The 17,635-nt window shown below is 42.2% G+C and overlaps 1 protein-coding gene across 1 annotated transcript in view; it reads right to left on the minus strand.

Moving 5' to 3' along the window:
* The window catches only part of EPHA1 (EPH receptor A1), a 34,405-nt gene extending 20,000 nt beyond the window's left edge, over positions 1-14,405 (minus strand). Inside the window, exons 1-2 of the mRNA XM_062593968.1 lie at positions 14,312-14,405; positions 10,942-11,009 (exon numbers count right to left, since the gene is read on the minus strand). Of these exons, the coding sequence (XP_062449952.1) occupies positions 10,942-11,009; positions 14,312-14,405 (162 nt within the window). The remainder of the gene's footprint in view (positions 1-10,941; positions 11,010-14,311) is intronic.
* Positions 14,406-17,635: the final 3,230 nt, after the last annotated feature.

Consider the following 17,635-nt stretch of genomic DNA (forward strand, 5'->3'; position numbering starts at 1 on the left):
CAAAGGATATGATAGGAAATGCCAGAGCAGAATTCTTATCTGCCTCTGCAAATAATGTTGCAGGAGGACCAGGTGCAGAAGCATCTTCTAAAGACAACAACACTTTGAGGTAAGGGAAGAGATGGCCTGCCACAATGGGTAGGTCAGTTCTGGGAGGACCATGCCAGAGCAGGTACTCATTAAGTCTGAGATTTTGCAAACCCTAATTTACCTGTTAAAATTCAGTTGATTTTCCTAACTTCATACTAAGCTCTGCTTCTACTCCAGGTAAATATTGACTGGGAGGAAGACATAGGCACAGCCGGTCACATGACCTTGCTGTTATTATTTGTATGAGTCCAGTAGAGTTTGATAAGTATTTTAATATACACTTTTGCTCAATTTTGTATGCTTCTAGTTTTGTTTCCTCATTACAAATCAGGTATGAAATGGAAGGAGTGTTCACTGTAAAGTTACACATGAGAACTCAAAACTTGGAAAGGAAGGTTTGTCAACAGGAAAAATAACTTAGATCCTCTTTTTACCTCCATATGAAGAGTGCTTTTTTCATTATGTTTTAAATGTTTAATCAAATTAAATTGAAACAAGTACCTACATAAGTGCTGGCACATGTTTAAACTTCTTGATTTTAAATCGCACCCCAGGTTAGATGCAATTTAAACAAGGCCTCAGTCTCTATATTACTTCAGGCTTATCGAGTCTCATGGGCTAAGCATGAGATTCACACATTTCTTTTCTCTAGTACCATGACCTCCTGCACTCACAGCACAGCCCTACAGCCTCTCACCCTGCTTGCTATCACGCAGACCAGATGCAGGCCCGTAGGTCACTCTGCTGACTAGTGGAGTCTGAGAGATGGAGCTACTGAGTGGCAAAGAAGGCTCTGGTTTTATGCCATGACTTAGAGCATACCTCCTGTGCAGCCCCACTCTGAAAATTGCTAGTGCTTTGTCCAAGCTTGCAAGCCCTGATCATAGCATAGGCTCATATCTAGCTGTTTACAGCCGTTTACCTAAATGCATACTAGCAATCTCCTCCCAGGAAGTTCTGCAGATGGTATCTATGTGTCCCTTCTTGTTTCGTCTTTCCCCATGTAATTAATCTCCAGTGTTATCCCGCCCTGTTAATATGATCTGCACTACATGGGATTTGCACCTATTTTACCTACATAGATCATAGGACTTATGATACCACAAGAGAGAAATAGACTGATCTAAATTGATCTGTCAGAAGAGGTAATCAGTTAATTACTCGTTGCATCATTTCATGGTAAAAAGTCTGGAAAGTGCTACAGAATTGAATTTAGAAGACATTCTTAAGTATGTTGAAATAGAAGAGAAGATGAAAGTATAAAGGTGTACAAGAAAAAAAGTAGCTTTCACAAGAAATTGCTGATGTTAACACTGTCTTTTAGAAGCATTTTTCCATGGATGTCTGCCTCCACCAAGCTGATGGGAAATGCATGGTTGCATTTTAAGGCCTAGAGTTAGACAAGTTGCCATTAGCAAGTTGTCCTAAGGCAGTGCCACAGAGAAGAGCCACCAGAAAGCTGAGTGATTTTGTATGTTTTGAACACTAGACTAGAAAGGCATTAAACCCCAGTCCAAACTGGAAATATGTTACATAGAAAGAAGAATGTCTGGTCTTGTAACAAATATCACTTATCAAAAATGTGAGCTGATGTGATGCATGTCCTGAACATACCTCTTTCAAAAGTGACATGAGATCAAAGTTTCATTTTCAATAGTGACTTATATCTCTAGCAGAAAAATTTACTGTAAACTCTGTACTGGAAAAAATCTAGCAGCTAACTCCTGCGTTTCTGAGCTCATCTCAGCTCAACTTCTTCCAAATTGAGCTCTTCAGGCAAAGAGTCTTACCACTGTCCACTTGTACAGTCTCATATGCAGCGTGGTGCAAACAAATAATACAGTAGTCAGACTTGGTTCTTTTAGACTCTGCTGCTGATGGATATAGGAAGTAAAAAGAGGATATTATTTATGCTAACAATACAGAATGATAGTTAAATATGCCTGTGACTTCTATTCATTCATCAGTGAAGCTTTTAAATTCAAAGTAGTAGAGAAAAACTGTTACATACAAGACTTAATGAAAGAGTGATGAGTCCAGAAGTTGCTAGGCAACTGTCTCACATCCTCAAAGAATCTGCTGCAAAATCAAAATGGATACCTCTCATTTTTAATGTAATATTCTTGATGAAAGTGTGTGGCAGTTTGGCTCAGTCAGTATGAATTGCCTGACTCTCCAGCTTTTCTGCCAATGATATTGAATCCATCTCCCTTGAAAATATAACTTTATACCCATTTCATTCCAGACTGTATCCTTACTTGAATTGCCACAATTTTGTCATCAGATGGGAATTTTAGCAGTGAGTGAACTGTGGATTTATGATGCTACAGAAAACTTTCTCATGAGCCTCAGAATCATAGAAAGATCTGGGTTGGAAAGGACCCTTAGAGATCATCTAGTCCAATCCCCTTCTCCAAGCCAGCTAAAAAGTTCTTAAACCTCTTTAAATTCTGTTCTTTAAAACTCCTCTGAAACTCTTTTAAATTGAAATTCTTTCTTAAGTTCAAATTTAAACTGCCTTTAAACTGCTCTTTACCTTCTTAAACTTTTAGAATTCTTAAAGAGCTGCTAAGAAAACGAAGGCCAATGCATTCAAGAGGGTCATAAATTAGTAGGTTGACTTTCTAAAAAACCTAAAAATGTGGCCATTGGATTTGAGGTTAAAAGGGTGCTCTGTGCTTCTCATCAATCCATACACTAACACAGGCACTTAATTCCAGAGATGTTTTCTTAATAGTCACAATCTGATGGTATAATACAGAGTAAAACAATTCTAGTAGCAAATCAGGCTAAAACAACTTAGTACAGCAATTAGCAGTAAGTGAATGAAAAACCTCAAAGATAGTTTAGCAAAAGTGCTATCTCAATGACCTCAGAGTACCATAAATTTAGGGAAAAGGAAGGCCACTTTCTTCCGTGGCTAGGTCAGATTCAATATGAAGAAAGAAAAAGAGAAGAGGAGCTGTCTTTATGAGGCCAGTTCAGAATGAGTTGAATAATAAACTGGAAGGGCATCAATGGACATGTGGTGTAAACAGTATCTGTTTGGTCTGCCTTGTGAGTAAAGGTCCAAAAATAAGAGAGGGCCCTGTGCATACCTTTTAATATCTGTCTTGATTGACTCTGAATTGACAATACAGTTTGAAGTTCTGAAACCAAAGGAAGGGCTACTCTATTTCTTCTAACTATGAGCTTTCTGTAGATTAGGACTGGGTCAACGAGCCTGTATAAGACAACCTATCATTCCTCCGTCCATCTGAGAGCTATTGTTTTTAGGGTATGCAGTAAGATGGAAATGAACTGAGACAGTTCATATGTGTTGGGGCAACTGTCTGAGTCTCTGCAGGCATCAGTAAGGTGATCTCTTTTGGTTGTAGTCTTTTTTACGGAAAAAAAGACTTTTATGAAGGCGAATAAAAATTTCATCATTGATATAAAGTGTTAGGCTACCAGTGACAAAGGCAGCAGATGATTGTGACAGTATTGTTAATCTTTACAGACTCAGATGGGAGTCACAAGAGCTTGTGCATTGCCACAGTAATGCTGTCTGCATCTCTGGCTTCCCAGGAACTTGCCCTGTCTCCTTTCAGATAAGGTCCTGCCTCATATGACCCAGCTGTTGCCTGCAGACCCCTGGGGAGAGGCATAGAGATATTTTTAAGGGACTTACAAAAGGTAAGAACAAAGCAAATATCTTGAGAGTGAGCTAAAGTTACTAAACTAAGATGCTTGTCTGGAAAAATTAGGAGTTCATATACTGAAAAACACTGACTTGTCTGACTTTGGGTTAGAGAGTAGTACTAAGATCAAAAGACAGTCTGAGGTAGGGCAGCCTGCTACAATTTACCTAGGCTTATCAAACTACATCTTTCCCATTTAATTTGCCACAGAATTCAAAGGACTATTTTAATCCATGAACTTTCTTCCCTAAGAAAACTCTCAGAACAATCTTTCTCAGCAATGATACATCGCTCTGTCTCAAGCCTGCAACCCCCTAAAAGAACACACATTACGTAAGAGCTCCAATCTCCTTCGCCTGCTTGCACAGAAACAGGAGAGAAATGGCTGCATTTTGCCTATAGAGTGTCTTTGAATTTTGTATGGCATTTGCATAACATCATGAAAAAAAAACAGTTGCATTAACTCTACTTCTTGGGAGAGATTCAGGGTTGAAGGCCAACCATACATTACAGACCCTGCTATACTATCTCAGTGTCTCAGAGAAAAAGACTGTGACAATAGAGGCATATTGCTGATACCTACTCTGATACAGTGAACAGCTCCTCTTTAGCTGAATAGATCTCACAAAAATCTGTCAGTCGATAATGCTAGACCAGCAAGTCAAAAATACCATCACAACACAGGTGTCTCAAAAATATTTCAGAATTAAGTTGCTGTGACCCTTCATCCTAAGTTTCTCAATGCTCTTGCACATTCCTAGCTGGTATAGAAGACAATTTAGATATTGATGATAAAAGAAGTGTGGTGACACTTAGAATCATAGAATCATAAAATCAGTAAGGTTGGAAGGGACCTCTGGAGATCAACTAGTCCAACCCCCCTGCTCAGCAGGGTCACGTAGAGCATGGTAGACAGGGTTGCATCCAGGCAGGCCTTGAATATCTCCAGAGAAGGAGACTCACAACCTCTCTGGGCAACCTGTTCCAGGGCTCTGTCACTCTCACTGTGAAGAAATTCCCCCTCACGTTCAGGCGGAACTTCCTGGGGTTCAATTTCTGCCCATTGCCTCTTGTCCTGTCACATGGCACAACTGAAAAGAGTTTGTCCCTGTCCCCTTGACACCCTCCCTTCAGGTACTTACACACATTGATAAGATCCCCCCTCAGTCTTCTCTGCCCCAGGCTAAACAGGCCCAGCTCTCGCAGCTGTTTCTCATAGGGCAGATGCTCCAGCCCTCTGATCACCTTAGTAGCCCTACGCTGGACTCTCTCCAGTAGCTCCATGTCTCTCTTGTACTGGGGAGCCCAGAATTGGACACAGTACTTGAGATGAGGCCTCACCAGGGCTGAGTAGAGGGGCAGGATCACCTCCCTCGACCTGCTGGCAACAGTCTTCCTAATGTACCCCAGGATACTACTGGCCTTCTTGGCCACAAGGGCACATTGCTGGCTCATGATCAACTTGTCATCCACCAGCACTCCCAGGTCCTTCTCTGCAGAGCTGCTTCCCAGAAGGTCAGCCCCCAGCTTGTACTGGTGCATAGGGTTATTTTTCCCTACGTGCAGGACTCTGCACTTGCCCTTGTTGAACTTCATGAGGTTCCTCTCCACCCAGCTCTCCAGCCTGTCCAGATCTCTCTGAATGGCAGCACAGCCCTCTGGTGTATCAGCCACTCCTCCCAGTTTGTTATCATCAGCAAAATTGCTGAGGAGGCACTCTGTCCCCTCATCCAGGTCATTGATGAATAAGTTGAACAGGACTGGCCCCAGTACTGAGCCTTGGGGGACACCACTAGCCACAGGCCTCCAACTAGACTCCACGCCACTGAGGACAACCCTCAGAGTTCTGCCTTTCAGCCAGTTCTCAATCCATCTCACTGTCCTCTCACGTAACCCACACTTCCTGAGCTTATCTACTTTATGAGTCGTATAACTTTAGATCTGAGAACAGCAGAGAGTCTGCTTTTATTTCTTTGGTCTTTTGACAATGGTCAAGAAAGTTTGATTTCATCACATCATCCTGGAGCCTTTGATATAACTGAACATAGAAGTGATGTTTACAATGTTTGCAATATCTTTCTGGGTGAGATGTTATTTTTTCTGACAATTGATTATTTTTGGGGAGGAGCAACTTTGTTAGGTAATTAATTGTCCTTCAGGGCACTAGTACATAGGTCTCCATCCCACTCATCTGCTTCAAATTTAACTTGTATTTATGCCCCTGTGGGAAGCATACAGACTCCAGTGCATTGATTATATAACATGTTTATCAAATTCAGGTTCTGTTGTCTGCTGATTCTCTGAACTGTCTGGCTGCATTAAGGAAAACAATTCTGCTTGCAACAGACGCTACTCGGTGAGGCAGATTTCATCTAGGTAGTTTAGAAGTCTCATGTACCTATTCTGGTAATACCACTGACGATTTCAATAACTGCAAAAATGAGAGGAGGCAAAAACCACATGGTACATCTTAAGATTTCAGAATTGATAGCTAAAGTCATATTTCCAATAAAGCAATTGATACCTTTCAAGTTACTCATGCATTGTGGTGTATGTTGCATAGTATCTACCATAAATGGAAGTGACTTTTTTTTTCAAGGAAAAGGCCTTGTATGGTGTCAAAATATCAATATAACTTGTCACTTTTACTGTCAAGTACGTTTCTAATATTTCTAGAGAAGATAGGACACAAGTCTGCTTGTTATGGACAGTACATTCTCTGTTTATATTAGTGCCTGTTAAAGATGAGCAACAGATTGGGTGGAATTCCCCACAGGCATAGCATAATTCTGCATTTTCTGTGGGATGATCGGATATGCTTAGGGAAGAGAAGCTGCAGGTGGTAGCATGAAAGTCACAGTGAGGAGCTGGCAGCCTGCACCTCAAGCACGGAGAAGCCAGGAACCAGGCCTTAGAAGTGGAAATAACCCTTCAAGAAATCAGAGTGAAAGTGCAACATTTTCTACAACTCAGTTCCTAAGCTGGTAAAAATCACACTTCAATGCAAGGGCTCACCCAGCAAGGACACAGCAGGCAACAAGAGATATAAGGCATTTTCCTTTGTAATCTGCCTGCCTGCAAACTCAGCCATGACTATTTTATATCAAGTGTTCCACTCAGTATTGAAATAAAAAGTTTTTTGGGGGGTTAACTTTAAATAGTCTTTGGTCTTAAGCTCCAGCTGCCTTGTGGTGTTTTCCTGTTGATCTAGGGAAGTTCAGTGAACTCTGTCCACTCTTATTCAACAGCTATAAAAGGGTGAATCAGCTTGCTGAAGTTGCTAGGCAACATGGCTGTCATCATTTCAGTGCCTGAGATTTTATGGTGATGATGTAATGGTTGTACAGGATCCTCACTTTGGCTCAGAGCATGGTCTTTTCTGCCCCTTCAAGTCACAGAATTGAGTTGAGTAGCTGAGACTGCTACTTGGTTCTGGAGCAGTAAATTCATCCTGAGCTATCTGTTATGGCTTCTGCAATATGGCCTACTATGCAGTTATTAATTTATAGTTTACTTCTTCTCATCTCACTTTTCATACTCCCTCTCTCACCTCTCTGATCAATATTTGAGTAAACTAAAGTATACCTGGACATGAGTAACATTTTTTTCTTTCTCTCCTAAATCCACGAAAGATAACTTTTTTTTCCACTTAACAGAATTATCATCAGCATGTCTCCCCACCAATCTGTGTATCAACAACAGCAAAGCTGTTACTGATACTTAAGTTGAGAGCAGGCTGAGGTATATAATGCTACTCTATTCCAGAATCTCAGAGGTGCTAATATCCCTTTGAGTTAGATCCTAAAGAATATTCATTCTCAGCAGCTGTGGGACAGATGCACACAGCAGTGTTTATGATGATTATTTTTTGCACTGTCTTTAGATGCTACAAAAAGGTCTGAGGCTTGTTCCAGGTAGGGCTATCTGGGTAAGATGTGAAGAAGTCTAATTAAGCAAGCTGCCTAGGTTTAATGAAACAGAAGTGCCAAGCTGTTATCACTTGCAAACTGAGGGCTTTGTGGGCCATAACACCTATTTCCTTCATGGCTAGGCATATGCGTCTGAATAGGAATAGTGAAAACAGAACCTAGTCATCTTCTGGGAAATCTTAATTCAGCTGAGGACTACCTAACCTTGCTAAAACCTGAAGGTATTTAAACAATATCTTGTGGCCAATGATATAAAAGTTGCTGACAGGTCATGGGTATTTATCTATTCTGTTACCTAAAGAAAAATAATTGACCAATATAATTTTTACTATACCTAGGATATAATACAAAAATAAGAGATGCAAAAAATACAAATATATACATATGTATGTATATATAAGCATATATATACATGCATACATACGTGTGTGTGTGTGTGTGTATAGAGATATATGCACACACACACACACACACACGTATATATGAGCACTGGCTCACTGGAGTTGCATCCACATAGTTTTAGCAGCTGCTGCAATCAAAATCAAACCTCCTGTGAAACTATGGGCCACAGAACTACGCAAGGGGATTTTCCATCAAGACTAAAGTTTTTCAAGTGTTTTTGGAGCCATGATAACTGTAGAATCATAGAATCATAGAATCAGTAAGGTTGGAAGGGACCTCTGGAGATCAACTAGTCCAACCTCCCTGCTCAGCAGGGTCACCATAGTAGACAGGGTTGCATCCAGGTGGGCCTTGAGTATCTCCAGAGAAGGAGAGTCCACAACCTATCTGGGCAACCTGGTCCAGTGCTCTGTCACTCTCACTGTGAAGAAATTCCCCCTCACGTTCAGGCGGAACTTCCTGTAGTTCAGTTTCTGCCCATTGCCTCTTGTCTTGTCACATGGCACAACTGAAAAGAGTTTGTCCCCGTCCCCTTGACACCCTCCCTTCAGGTACTTGTACACATTGATAAGATCCCCCCTCAGTCTTCTCTTCCCCAGTCAACAGCAAATTTATGTATAGCCTCTGGGATACTTTAGGTCCCTAGGATTACATGCACATCCTTAGTCCTGTGTGAAGCTAGGCTTTGGAGAAGTCGAGCAGGTCAGATGCCATTCACACTCGGAAATTTATTAGACAGTTTTTAAGTGGTAGCCACGCTTTCAAGTATGTATGGAAGCAGGCAAGAGTATGGAATAAGCAGAAAAAAGTATGTCCTTCACCTCGCTATGCATGGTAAGCAGAGAAAAATGGCAGTCTAGAAAGGAGATTAGGAAATCATCTGGAAACTTTAATAATGCTATGATCTATGCAATATATCATTTGAGAAAAATAAACTCCATAAACTAGCTACAAGCTGAGAACTAAGCATTGCTGAATCTTAAATATATAATAAAAATCACAGAATCAGAGAATAGGTAAGGTTGGAAGGAACCTCTGCAGATCATCTAGTCCACCCTCCCTCCTCAAGCAGGGTCACCTAGAGCATGTTAGACAGGATTGCATCCAGGCGGGCCTTGAATATCTCCAGAGAAGGAGACTCCACAACCACTTGGGACAACCTCTTCCAGTGCTCTGTCACTCTCACAGTAAAGAAATTCCTCCTCAGATTCAGGCAGAACTTCCTGTGTTTCAGTTTTTGCCCGTGGCCTCTTGTCCTGTCACATAGCACTACTGAAAAGAGTTCACCCCATCCCCTTGGCACCCTCCCTTCAGATACTTGTACACATTGATAAAATAAAGATGGCATGATTTGGCAATTAGTAGGAGCAGCAGAGATCATGTGGTTTCTGAAAAATGGGTATCCAATGTTAAAAACAAAGTTACTGGGAAAAAGGACTCTTCTGCAAGCAAAGGCTGTTGCAGGTGACAGCATGCCTCCCAAGAAAACTTATTAGCCACCAAGGAATATAAATTTGTTTAATTTACAGTCCATACAACTAATTAGAGACAGAATGCCATCTTGAAAGGCACAACACAGCATCCTGTAGTACAAATGGGGAACTTAATTGGTCACACATACTCATGAACATACGACTGGATTATGCAAATACTATTTCCCTCCCCCTCCCCCAAAAGAAAGAAATTGGAAATAAGCAGATGAAAGGAAAACTTCAAGATAGGCACACAAGACAAGGGTGGCATAATTGCAGCAACTAAACACAAATATTGTATTGCCCAATGTTTTTTATCATAGACCTATATAAATTGATTTAGCAAATCCATAGGGATAGATACTACATACAGTTTAAAATATATGCTCAGATAGAACTGGGAGGTTCTTTTGTGTCTGGGCTAAAAATGAAAACTCACAATTCTAATGAACAAACAAATGCAAAACTATCACAAAAACAAAGAAAGATTTATGTGGGAAGGAACATCTGGACCTCTATTCTAAATCTCTGCTCACAGCAAGGCTATCTTCAAACTTTTCACTAACATAAATTACAGCGCTAGATGGACCATTCATCTCTGCTTGACAAAAAATAGCTGAAAGCTCAGCTTCCTTTTTGGATCCAAATTTGCTGGGCTTTCAGGAATAGATTTTGAAGTACTTCCATCAACTCAGTTTTACAGCCAGGAAACAAAGGGAAATGCTTAACTCATCAGTTGTGTGGGTCAGACACAGCATCAGGGCTGGACATGAAGTCCTGGAATGCTGACACCTACCTGATAGGCCAGATTGCTGCCCCATCAGTTTACAATTATTTATTCAGTCAGCTGCTGATCATAAGAATTAAGAAAAAATTTGTAATTGAATCATTCAATTTAATACTCAAGAGGAAAAAGATAGAATAATCTTAAACAGACAAAGATTCTAAATCCTCAGAGGCTTATGCACAGAAATGTTTCTGCCATGGTTATTTGCCAGGAGGAAGAGGCATAAGCTATATTTGTAACATACTAGAGGATGAATAACTGGATGATGATTGGATTTTTCCTCTTTCTCCACTCAAGTTTATTATTTCATGAAAACAATATATTTCAAGGACATGTTGAATCACTAAAAGCTGTTGAATGGAAATACGCATCAGAAGATTTACAGACCTTGAAGAGCCAGGGGTGAGACTGCAAAGGTGAAGGGGCTGCAAGGGAGGCAGGACTTACAAAGCAAGCAACCCCCAGAAGAGCTGCAGAAGAAGGCTGATTCTGGGAGGCAGGGTGAAATTTCAACATGGATTATGTTTTTCCATCACATAGTATTCCCAATGGCTCCTCTTCCTGGGAATGTGTATACTCACCCCCACTTCTGGAGGATCTGGAAGCCAGCCCAATTCACCCTGTGCAGTGCTTGTGTCTAGGAGATTCACTGAAAACCAGAAGGGGAAAACAAAATCAGGGACCCGATTCATATGGCCCATGTAGTGGCCACATCCTAGTTTTGTCACAGAAAGCAAAGCCTACACTTGCTTTCTGATCTCACAACCCCACATTCACTGTGTTCTTTTACCATCAAAAAGCATGGTCAGAGGAAAGATAGGAAGAGATATGACAATGCAACTAGTTAAAAGTTCTTGCCAGTGTATGAGACGCTCTGCCTTCTATCTTCTGCTCAAGCAAGTAACGTCCCTACGCACAATCAAAAGCACAGCTCCATGCTAAAACATGAGAAATCTACTCTACTTTCTAAAGCTGCCCCCAAATGGGGGCAGAAGATTAAAACTACTCAGATGGGAACCCAATATTAGGACGTAAACTCTTCTTTCCTTCCAATAGGAAAGGGGCAGAAAAAATGGATAAAGAGGAGGGTGATCAAATAAATTACCAACACAAAAGATCAATCAGTGTCGCCTAGAGGTATTATTCAATGCTGGGGAGCTGGAAGCATGGGAAAGTACAGAGGCTGTGTGAAGTTGTAAAAGGGATTTTCCACTGTGTCACAGTATCCAAAAGCCATAAAGTGCTTCTCAGTTTCTTAGACTGCCTACCACTCTAGCTCTGATTAAGGCTGTGCACCATTTGATCCCAGCCTTGAAATCCTTTCACTCCCTACCCCCTCTCCATCCCCATGGGTAGCTGCAACCTATGACAGCAAGGGATTAACTCCTCCAGGACACAGCATTACCACCTCTTGCCTGTGTGTTATGATTTGGCTCCTGGAGTTGTGTGATAAAGGAGAAACTCAGCTTTCTATTTGTTGTCTGCCCTCAGAGAAATTTCAGAATATGATCAGAGTTTGCCCTGAAGTCTTGATGCAAAAATAAATTAAAAATGTATTGTTTTTTAGGCCAACAGAGAAGAGAGAGAAGAGTTGAGATAAGTTGCACTGCTGGATGTGCAGCTTTGGGTCCCCTCCAAGCACGGTGCTGCCAGCACAGACTACTGATTTCAGTGCACTTTTGCAAGCCCTAGCTTTGGAATGTAGGAAACAGGAAAAAATGCTTGGATTCCCTTTTGGATTCCTGTGAGTATATTCAGAGAGGTCATTTCTAAATTCTTAGAAAAGAATTTGGGGGTGAAAAGTAGGAGGGGTAACATTTAAACGGCATTTAAATAACCAGATTTCCTCCTCCTCATCTGACTGCTTTACAAATACTGCCAGCCAACTACAACTAGTAGAGTGTAAAGTGCAGATCAGCAAGAATCCTGTGGAATGAGGAAGCAGGCTGTGGGCCCAGAATCAGAGATAAGAGGGATTGCACTGCTGTTCTCACCTCTGAAACACTCGCTCAGGATTGGGAGAAGGGAAAAGCAGGAATCCAGGTTTTGCAGGTTCGCTGCTCACCTGGCATGGTCATATGGCAAAACCTTCCTAGCCACAGACACCCCGTCCAGGCAAGGCTCTTCACTCACTTCTCTCTCAGTCTCCCTGAGATATTTGAGATACTATTCTTGTTTTGTTGGCTCCAAAAAACTCTCAGGGTGAGGTAGCTTGTCCTTCCAGAACAATCACCCAGATAATATCTATTCCACATACTTCAGGCCTAAAGCAGTGATGTGGAAGTGAGAGGGGCTGCATGGCAAGTTCTAGTATACAGCAGAAGGAAAGAGACTCAGGAAAGGCAGGGAGGAGACCTCCCACAGCCTATGTGCCATGCAGCTGGACCTCCAGCAGCTATTCCTTCAGCTACCAAGTAACTGGAGTGGGCAAAGCCCATTCAAAAGAAAGAGCTTTCTCAAAATGAAACACCCAGCAGGGATGCTGGGGAAAAAAAAAAAAAAAAAAAAAAAAAAGGAGATTAAGTCAGTATGCAAGTATAAGAGTACAGAGAATATGAATACTCTAGGGCACTGGCTCTTTGGCTCACAGTTTCACTCCTAGGAATTTCTCTGTGCCTGCTGAACCACAAAAGGGAGGAGGTCTCCCAAGAAGACGAAAAACTTCAGATAAAAGAGGGTGCAAGAGAAATGGGCTGCTCCCTGCTAGATACATTCAGGAAGAGCGGATCACAGGCACAGCCAAAATGAGATGGTTACTCTTCCAGTTACTTGGTAACTGAAGGAACAGGTGAGAAACTGGCAGGAAGTCCCTGAGTGTTACTGCCAACTACTGGTCACACAGTTTCGGAAACCAGAGTCTGTGTGGAACCACCTTGTATTACTTCTCACCTTGGTTGGCCTTCTCCACAATGTCTACTAGCTGCATCCATTTAGCCAAATCCTTAATACAAACGTGCTAGTCAAGAACACTTTAAAAGAGCATTTATCACACACAGTCTGAGATGAGCCCATGACTGAACTGCCGGTCCTAAGTTCCTACTTAGGACTTCTTACTAAGTCCTCCAGACTGAGGGCCTGGAACAGCCAAAGTAGAGAACCATCTTTGGGATGGAAAAGTCCCTGACACCTCTCACTGTGCAAAACAGACATTTGAAAATAAGTCTCTGGCAGGAATTAACTGCATGAGAAGGTGGGGAACACAGCAGAGATTTATTCTTCCTCACCTCTTTAATGAAATACTCATTCACCAGATGTTTCACAATCACTGCAGAATTGCCAAGACGGAAGAAAAAAGATTACTGCGTCTAACAAAAGGGACTAAGTGGGACAGAGAAGGGAGGCAGAGGAGGTTTAAGAGAGGAGGTGGAGGAGGAAATTATGCAGCCCAGCTCTACCTTCTAACACTGAGATGGCTGAGAGAGGATGTCTCACCTTCCCAGCCTCTGAAAAAATTGACTATCCTTACCTATAAGGGTTAATTTCATGAGAGTTTTTGGAGGAAATTGTGGGGGTGTTTTGCCAAGGTGGGGAGGACTTTCTGAGTTTATGTTTAAGCTTGTTATCTGCAACAGTTGTGTTAAACGCAAACAGAGGCAGATCTCTCCTGGATCACTAGCTATGCCAAGGCATTTGTGCTTCAGTTATGGGAAGGTGGAAGGAGCGGTGGAACATCTGGGAGTTCCATACACACAGCCACCAAGAGTCAAATGGGTCTTGTTCCTGCCCTTTCCTCCCCACACCTTTCTGCTGTCCCTGAACACCAGAACCTCTGCTCCCTGAACACCAGAACCTCTGCAGCACTTTGCCACCTCTGCTCAGGCGGGTCATGATGCCCCTGGAATCCCACACGAGTTGGCCAGGCCCTGCTCCGTGCTTCTCGGTGGGGGGCTCTCATGTAGGGGTCCCTCCCCACCCAGGCCCAGCTATGGGACCGCCAGGTCCCCCACTTACCTTCTTTCCCCAGCACCTCAGGAGGAAGAAGAGCCCAAAAGAGAAGGAGGCCGAGGGAGAGCTCCATGCTGCTGCTTGATATCCTCCGCTCCATGCTGCCGGCCCCTGCCTGCTCTCCTAGCTCAGGCCCTCGAGCCTTGGCTCCTGCTCCCAGTGCATGAACCTCTCCCGCACCCTCCTGACTGGAGCGCATGCATTGCTCAACCTCCCTGCCTGGCCCACAGTTATGATGAAAGATCAAGGCAAGTGGGTGGAGAAGTCTTACTGCCTTTACCTGTTTTAAAGGGGCTGGTCACAGACTTCCCATCTGGCAGGCAAATAAACCCACCTTAAAGGCAGCCACCCTTTTTCCTGGGAGCCTCCCTCTACCTTTGCTCCAGTCCCGTAGGAGGCTCCCGATTGCCATCTCCTGGACTACCCTTGCTACTATCCCTACTCCTGCTCAGATCCAACACCTCAGAGCAGCGCTCTCTCTGGGGCTGGCCCCACAGCTCCCCGAGGTTCTGGAGTCCTGCCCAGGGCTCTGTGCTCTGCTCCCGGCTGTGCGGACAGCTCTGCTGTGGTTAATCTAGCAACTGAGATACCAGGATTCTCTTTCTCTGTAGGAAAACTTCACGAGACCTTAGGTTTCTTCCTTAAGGGACATCTTTTTATGGTATCTCTGCTGCCGTTCTGACATTGTTCTATTGTAAAGGATGCTACTCTGCCCATATAACTCATCCCATAAAACAGAGGTGGTAGCATTCCTCCACTTGCTGTTGGGCTCCATTTCTCCTGCTCTTTTCTTCCTCCTCCTCTAGGAAGACCGAAGAAGAGAATTTGTCAGGTTGCCAAGAAAGGCTAGGAAATCTCCATCCTTAGAGGTGTTCATAAGTCATGTGGGCAAGGCCCTGAGCAACCTGATCTAGTGCTGGAGTAGCCCTGCTGGGAACAGCAGTTGGTACTACAGACCTCCAGAGGTCCCTTATACCTAAATCTTTCTGAGAATCTGTGATTCTATAATCACACATCTTAGAAAACCAAAAACTACCCCAAGGAGGTTGAACACAAGCAAGAGGAATGCAGGCTCCTTTTAGGGGAAACAGCCAAAATACTAAGCTTTAAGTTTAACATAACACATGAAGTAAAATAGTCAATACAAATAATTCAGATGCTGAAGTCTTTCAGAGTAATTATCCCTTAAATTTATTCCAGTTTAAGCCTATCTAAAGTGCTCTTTCTCAGTCTGCACTGCTATATTAGTCTCAAATTTTTACGCCCACCTTCTCCCTCCATTTAAACCACTTCCATCATAGCACCAATGTAAAGTTTCTCTGTCTACATCCCATAGCTTAAGTTTGCAGTAATGGGCTATATCCATTTCAGTCATCAGCTGTGAAATATTGGGCCCTCTTCATTCTGTGATGTAGCACTGGAGCAGATGGACCTATAGCTAGCTTTTTCTTCATGATCAGACAATGTAGATGAGGCCCACACAGACATGGGAATGGGAAAGAACCATCTGCAATCTGAAGGGAAGGTTTTAGGACAGCTTAAGAACTTACATCCTTTCTAAGGCAAAAGGCTTGAAACTTCAGGTCTTGCATGCAGTTCCTCAGGGCTAGCAGAGTTTGTATCCATCTCTAATTATATAGCTCTATAGAATATCTAAAGTGCAAAAACCTTGGGGTGAAGAACCTGGGGGTTTTCTATCTCTGTTTCATTAGTTGGAAGATATTCAGGATATTTGGTCTAAGCTTTTTGTAATATGCAGGGACAGATTCATTAGGCTTATTGGACAAGATGGCCTCAGGAAGGTTTACTTTCCTCTTCTTCCCCCTTTGGCATTGTTTGATAGGGTATTCCAGTTGACAGAATCAGAAATCATATGCACCATTTTGTTATTCTATGGGCTGGGATTCACTTTTTGTTTATTACCTGCTGTAGCTGCCTCTCAGAAGATGCAGAAGGGTAGCTGATAAAATATGTTCTAATGTCACAGCAGATCAAGATTTTCAGCAAGTCTGTAACAAGTGGGAATTATCCAAAATAGAAATCCTGGATGCTTGAAACTTTACTGATACCTGGAAGAGTTCTGCTGTGTTGCTTTGCCTTCTGTCCCTCGCGCTGAATTGCAGCTCCATTGGGAAAAGTAGACACTCTACACAGAGGCAGAGGCTTTAGTCAATAAATTAGAATATTATAGGTGAAATCGTTGTGCAGCTCTGTTAAGTATTTCATTGGCATGATCTTTCTGCATGTGCATCAAAAGGCTGGATTTTCTTGTAAACTATTGTGCAAAGCTAATTCTCTATGTGTCTAACGCAAAAAATCTGAAATAACTTAATTTCAAATAATTTCAAAAAATCTTCCTCATCACACCTCACAATCCTTTCACTACTTTCTGCTGCTTCCTAGCCTTCTCTGAGATGCCATCTGATGATATGAGAATAGCTGCATGTTGTAAACTCACTCTCAGTGTTTCTTTGGGTTCAATCTCCTCTTTTGTTTCCAGTCCCTCTGAGTATTCCTGTATTGCAGGGCAAATTTTCTTCCTTCTGTTTCCCACTATTCAATTTCATGTATTGCTGAAGCAAGGTATTTTGCTGGAATATACCACTAGACAACACACCTGGCCTTTCCTCGTACAGAAATGTGGACTTGTGGTAGGGAAAGTAAGGAGGAAGAATATGCACCAGGGTCTTGCCTTTATATCCTGTTGGGACAAAAGGCACTCCCAAGATCCAGGAACTTGGATGTGCTTCTTCTGAACTCCAATACTCTTAGGTTTCTTTTATATTGTTTCCTCACGTTTTAAAAAGAACTGTGAATTTCAACAACATGCTGTTAAATGCCCTCCTAGATGATGAATGAAACTGAACCTAGGAACAATCTCTGGAGTCACTCCCTTGATATTACTTCCCAGATTAACAAAGCATCCTTAGATCAGTCAGTTCTTCATATTTTTAGCTTGAATCCATGTGTCTTGAACTGGCTTTCAGTAAGACACTGTAGTAACAAATAACTCAGAGTGTCAAGGTCTCAACCACGTTCTGCAACAAGCCCCACTTCAGTCTAAAAGAGGAATTTTCCCCAGAGGTGTCTCTGGGAGAAGGAAGAAGACCCTTATTCTTTGGCCTCTGATTTATTCTTGTTATCCACTAATTCTAGAACTCTTAAAAAATAAAAATAAATAAAAAAAAAACTCGGTTCCACAGAACATAAGGCACACTCTGTGTGATGGTTTCATTCACTGTAGAGAATTTGTGCCCTCTCTCTCTTATTCTCACCTTCGTGAACACAATTTAATTTTCTAATATTTTCTTTTTTTATCTTGGAAACTGT

This window comes from Rhea pennata, chromosome 1, assembly GCF_028389875.1.
Source record: "Rhea pennata isolate bPtePen1 chromosome 1, bPtePen1.pri, whole genome shotgun sequence".
NCBI lineage: Eukaryota > Metazoa > Chordata > Aves > Rheiformes > Rheidae > Rhea > Rhea pennata.